The 6786-nt window shown below is 41.0% G+C and overlaps 1 protein-coding gene across 1 annotated transcript; it reads left to right on the forward strand.

Moving 5' to 3' along the window:
- Positions 1 to 390: 390 nt before the first annotated feature.
- LOC139964054 (uncharacterized) lies at positions 391 to 6511 on the forward strand. Its single transcript, XM_071965379.1, has 2 exons — positions 391 to 551; positions 4423 to 6511. Exons 1-2 carry the CDS (start codon positions 391 to 393, stop codon positions 6509 to 6511), a joined length of 2250 nt encoding a protein of 749 aa, XP_071821480.1.
- Positions 6512 to 6786: the final 275 nt, after the last annotated feature.

Raw genomic sequence — 6786 nt, forward strand, 5'->3', positions numbered from 1 at the left:
TAACGTGATAAAAGACAAGAAAGGATAGGGATACTTAGACAACAAAAGACAACAATAGACAACAAAAGACAACAATAGACAACAAAAGACAACAATAGACAACAATAGACAACAAAAGACAACAAAAACGCTTAGTAACAAGTATTAAGGTTAGTAATGGAATGTACAGACTTAAGACGGTCCATAAGAATAGTTCCAGATCTTAAGACCTTTGTGAAACATATATAATACTGAATTGAATTTAAACGATTTTACAGGAATGCTGAGAGACTTGCTGAATCTAGTGTCGTGGTTGTATAGAGGAATAACGATTGGGAAAAGGCGGAGGTTGAAACACTCAAATGGAGCCAAAATTTGAAGATTGGAACATAATATACAGGTTGCAAATTGATGACTGTTGATGTCGTAAATATTGAGGATGCTGCGCTGAACGCAGAGAGGGTCTTTTGGAGGAAGAGAGGGGCTCTTTGTGATGTCACGTATACTGCCCTGTTTGAAGAACATGGAAGATTCTACAGTCGCGTTGTTGGCCCAGGCAGAACTACACTATGGTAGGATAATGGTATTATAACAAAATAGAATGAATACTTATTGTTTGGCAGGTAATATCTCAGTCGGTTGAAAATACCGACGTCTTTGGAAAATTTGTTGGACACATAATCAATGTGGTGTTGTTTTTAGTTAAATTTATTATGTATTCTCCTAAGAATTTACGCTATATTGAAACATTTGATATGTTTATTGTGGTCACTTGTAGCCTAATGGGATGAACTTGTTAAGAGTAGAGAACCATCACACAACAGGTCAGTCGTTGTAATATTTTGGAGGCGTTGTTATTGGTCACTATACGTACTGATTACGATTGTTATACTTAATGACATTTCTGAACCATTGCAAAGGGAGTCCTCTCACAGGGAATATAAGTGAGATACAGAGAAGGGCATGAGAAGTAGATTTCAGAGGGAAAAACAACAAGCTGACCATTAAATTATAAGTTAAGTTTAGTAAAGAAATTTAAAAGTCTGTGTAACAATGTCAAGAAGGTTAGCAATGTTAACCAATCGTTATATAAGAAAAGTACAGTAAGTGCTCACGTACAGTTCTAAGTGGTCTGATATATCAGTCACTCGATTGATAACGCAGCCAGGGTAGCTACCCTTACCACCCCCTCCCCCACCCCTGCCACCCCCCCCCCCCACCGACCGGCCCGAGGGTCATTCACATTGTAGCAAGTGAGAACAGAAACAACATTAGTCTTTGAAGCTTTTGTCTATAGCAATATTATTCCGTCCTGTATCCAAGAACACCGTACACCTGGTCACTATTTACGAAGTGTGTATGCTATAATCCATATTGTTGTCTATCAATAAACATCATTATTTCTGCACACACATGGTTTTGCAAGGGATAAATTTGTTAGTAGATTACCGATGTGAAATCACGCCACCAGGCCCCACCCCTTCCTTCCCCAATACACCTAATGCTCACAAGATCCTATATTTATGCACCGCAAATTTAACACGAGCAGACACCTCACCTTTTCACTATCTGAAATAGTCAACAACAACAAAAATAAAAATAAACATGTTTCTCCTCCTCGTCGCTTTAAAATTTCTTCCAAAGAGGTCGATGTATTACATTGTTTGCTCACCATGGAAACTAGAGTTCATTTTGAGTATTCTTCTCGTCTGTTCATGTTTTCATCCCCGTCTCAAATTGTAATAAAAGTTCTGGACGATAGGGAATTCTTTATTCAACTGAGTGTGACGTCACATTAGTCGAGCTTTTTCGTTCTTTAGGCTAATCAATCAAACGCGACAGTTAAGTATCACATGATGTATCACACATTATAACGCTCCGTTCCTCTGGAAAGAAAGATTATAGCAAACTATACATTTCTCCTCTTCAGTCGATTTCTGTTTCTCTTCTTTCTTTTGTTTTACTCCGGGAGTTCTGTTTTGTATTCTGTTGACATTAGAATGTTAATAAGGTTATATATATATACTAGCACGATTGAGTAGTGTAATAATTGAGTGCATCATGTATATATATAGCCGCTATGGAGATTGTTAATTAACAGACTGATTGTTATTCAAAATCAACAGCGTCTTCATCCTAAGTGTTTCTTTTTCCCGTTATACTTAGCCTATATTTTATTAAATATTAATGATGAATTATAACTTAATGAGTTGTTGCTATTGAACAAATCTGACCGAATCATGCCATATTTGCATCAATATTTTGACGCCCCTCCCCCTCTCAACCCCCCCCCCCACACCCCTGTCCTCTCTCATCTGGAGACAACGTTTAATGTTTGGCTACTTATACCGATTCTGTCGGTAGTACTATGTTGACCACAATGACCTGGTTTAAATTTGAATGTATATAGATGTTTGATTGCCTTGACATCCTTCCTAATATCAATGTGTGGGGTTTACGTATAGTGTAGATGGATAATCTATTATTGAGACTTTAAACGGCGAGGCTGTATAATATTTTGAAAGGTTTCTTTTAAGGTAAACCTGTTGCCAGATAGGCTTACTTACACACTGCATACCCCACCCCTACCCCCCTTAATGTTCGCTCTTCTCACATTTGGATACACACACACCGCTCACCTTAATCCATACCTGTATACTTTAGTCTGATCGGCTGCTTATACCAATTCTTTTGTCATTACAATTATGAACACACCGATATAGTGTAAAATTAAATGTAGGCTTTTGCTTGCTTTGCCATGCTCCACATATATATGTTTGCACTGTACGTATAGTTTATGCATTACATACTTTGAGACTTAAAAACGGCAAATTTCAAATGTATCTTCGGGTAGTTGTACCTTATCGCTACAAAGACCTGTGTACTAAACGGATACCAATACGCTACATACAAATACACATGTGCTAATGGTAATTGGTGAGTCTGTAAACTTCATTAACAATTGCTCCAAGCGTTAGCGTGATAAAAACAATCTTTTTATATAATTTCAAAAATACTTTCCTTAAGATATTGAAGAGCGATATTATTCCTTGATATTGAGGGAGGGGGTTAACTCCTACAATAAATTGTCCTTGAGAGGGGATAATACTTTTAGGACCGTGTATTTAATATTTAATGTTCTAACTCATTTTGTGGCATAGTAATTGCCTTCGAATAGACGGGGTGGTGCGTTTTCGTGGCCCCATCCCTCCACCGCCTCCCCCCCCCCCACCTCCCCACACCATGCACACACAGACGCGTTCCCCAGTCAGTGTTAATCGTACGCATTTATCAGTGAGGTGATAGTCTATTTTCGACTATGTCATCTTACATGGTCATTAATTTATTTGCGCTGTTTAATTGTTTTAATAGCCCCGCAGGGTTTACGCGTGACGTATGACCACCGACTATATACTTGTAACAAGAGGCCAGCCTGCAAAGGGTTTGCCTTGATTTATTTAATATGTAGGCTATACATATAGGTGAACGTTAGGTTATAATTAAGTTTAATTATAAGTCGTATACGTACGTACGAAGTCAATTGACCGCAACACAAACCAAATCCTATCCACTCTCCTCACTGAGGGGTTAAATGTTTGACCTCGTTACAGCAAATACTAAACTTATAGACATATATCTATATATATATTGTATATATAAGAGGAGAGCAGTCCGGATAGGAATTAACAAATAGCTTTGATTGACGACGCTAAATTGAACAACATGCGTGAATGCATCGCGTTGTAAATCCATCCAACTTTGTCTTAGCAAATGAAGAGGATTGAAACTCAAAACCACATGTTCACTGTTACAGATTGATCATATTCTGTGAATACAGAGTGCAACAATAATCACAACCAGTGATAATACTATGCAGCTATAGTAAAAAGCAGAAAGGGTTATATATATATGTATATATATATATATATATATTGTATACGCGTTTGCCACCCGTATCGAACAATACTAGTTCTGTTTTGGTGACATATTTTTGCCTTTTTCTAGAGATCAAACATGATTCTGACCAACTCGAAATCATTTGTGATTCCTAAAGCCGGATCTCGAAAGAGATACTTTGAACAGACTTTTGTCAATGAAACGGAGTTAAACGGCAAAGGCAAATGAATATATATAATTGAAAACATAATGAGTTAGAAAATCGAAACAGTGAAGAAACTTCCAGCCTCCACCGGGATTCGAACCCGGGCCTCCCGCTTTATATGCGGACACCCTAACCACTAGGCTATGGGCCCCCGATTAGTGGTTAGGGTGTCCGATTTATTTATGTTCTTATTTATTTACAATACATCTGTCATACCACTTGCTACACATTCATTATATATATATATATATATATATATATATATATATTCTGTGCAACATCAAACTGAAGTTCTCTTCGCCTGCTCATCCCAGACGTAGACATTCTGTAAACATCCACAGGCTGACCGACGCAGCAGTAGCTCAAAAATTCTGCAACAGTGTGAAAGAAGCTATAGCTAACACTGTCGACCCACCTCTAGACCGCATAGCTGCCATCATCCATGATCGAGCGACAGACACATGTGGTACTCAGAGAGCTTGTGTTAACAAACCATATCTTCGGCCTGATACCATCGAGCTGATCAGAAGAAAGAATGCTGCCAGGAACACCACTGAGCAGAAACATCTCCGAAATCTGGTGAAGCACAAGTGCGAGAAAGACATGGTAACGTGGGTCCTGGAACAAGTTTCCACCATTGAGGCTGCCTACCATAACAATGACACAGCCACGCTATTCAGAACAACGAAACTGCTGACTGGCAAGACCAATGCTCCAAATGTGAACATTAAGGATGCAAACGGCACCCCCCTGGAGAGTGTTACCGAAGAGGTCAGTCGCTGGCACGAATACGCAACCATCCTTTTCCAGTCAGACCTGCAGCGTGGTGGTCTACAATATGCAACCTCATGTGTTTCAGATGATGCTCTCCCAACACTGGCAGAGGTTGAGAAAGCCATCAAGGTCCTCAAGAACAACAAAGCTGCTGGCCCAGACGACGTTCTGGCTGATTGCATCAAGACTGCAGCAACTGATACCACCATTCTCAGCACCATCCACAAGGCTGTGCAGTGTATCTGGTCTACAGGCATCTGGCCTTCAACGATGACATCTTCCACTTACATTGCCCTCCATAAGAAGAACGACAGAGAGGTTTGTGAAAACTATCGCACATTGGCTCTCATAAGTCATGCCAGCAAAGTGGTGCTCAATATCATGCAGTCACGTCTTCAGACTAATCTCGACGATGTAAGTGAGGTGCAGTTTGGCTTCCGCTCCGGGAAGTCAACCACAGATGCTATCTTCGCTCTTAAGACTATCACATCTGCCTACTACAGAGCCCACACCCCACTCCATCTCATTTTCGTGGATTACAAGAAAGCTTTTGACAGTGTGAATCATGCCCTCCTAATGGAGAAGCTGGAACAGATGGGCGTGGACAGAGATGTCATTAGACTCACAGAGAGTCTTTATCACGATGCTGGCGGCGTCTTACAATGGAAAAATGAGACTACAGATGCTTTCAATACGCCTGTCGGTTGTAGACAGGGCTGCCCACTTTCTCCAATCCTCTTCTCTCTCTACACTGAATGCCTTATGAGGGAATGGCATGCAAGGACCGCTGGTTTGCCTGGTGCTACCATAGGAGACCACACAGTGAAGGAACTGAGATACGCCGATGATCTTGTCCTGTTTGCGCTATCCGCTGCGGAAGCAGAAACGGCTCTCAACATCTTAGCGGACGTTTCCAAACCCTATCAGCTTGTGATACACCCGGGAAAAACGGCTCACCTTGTCATCAAGACGGACCCGAACTCTACCGATACCATCCACCTGGGGACCTCCATTATCCCCAACGTTAACTCTTTCATGTACCTCGGCTCCACCATCACCTACAACACTGATGACACTCCAGAAATCAGCAAGCGGATCGCCATAGCCAAGACTACACTCCGCGAGTGCAAGTACCTCCGAAGCCCACACCTCTCCGTTGCGACTAAGCTTCTGGTCATCAGAGCCCTAGTAATGTCTAGGTTGACCTATGGCTCTACTACATGGTCGATTAAGAATTCAGATGCAGCCAAACTGGATGCTTTAGGTCGTACCGTCTGGAGATCGCTGCTAGGTGTCAATTGGAGCGACCACGTTACCAACGAGTCACTTATGCGTATGATAGATGGTAGATGGCTATTCACCTATGACACTATTGTGCAGAGAAAAATGGACTGGTTCAGCCACATCGCCCGTCAACAGGGTCTCCAGTGGGACCTCTTGTCAGGTGCCGTTCTGGGCACAGTGAGTAGTCGTGGGCGGCCTCGGATGACCTGGTATGATAACATCAGAGCCTCAACCGGTCTCACCATGGAGGAAGCAAAACAGCAGGCTCTTTCCCGGATTCATCTGCGGATACGTGGTCACCATCCAGCTCCACTTCGCCGGTCATCTCGCATCGCTTTGAGACAGCGCCCACGGACTCTTCAGAGTCTTTGACGATTTTCTATCTATCTATATATATATATATATATATATATATATATATAAATGTGTGTGTTTGCACCCAGCTTACATTGAGCTTAAACAGGACCCATTCTCTCAACAACAACAAAAATCTTTTTTTATTTATAATGAATCAAGCATGAGTATGGAACTTAATATCATGTTTTCAATCTTTTAACTTTATGTCTTTGTAACTTTTAATCTAACAAATAACTACTTGTCAACTTGTAATCTATGAAGCTTTGGTTTAAGTTAGTTTGTAATTTTGT

This window comes from Apostichopus japonicus, chromosome 22 (assembly GCF_037975245.1).
Source record: "Apostichopus japonicus isolate 1M-3 chromosome 22, ASM3797524v1, whole genome shotgun sequence".
NCBI lineage: Eukaryota > Metazoa > Echinodermata > Holothuroidea > Aspidochirotida > Stichopodidae > Apostichopus > Apostichopus japonicus.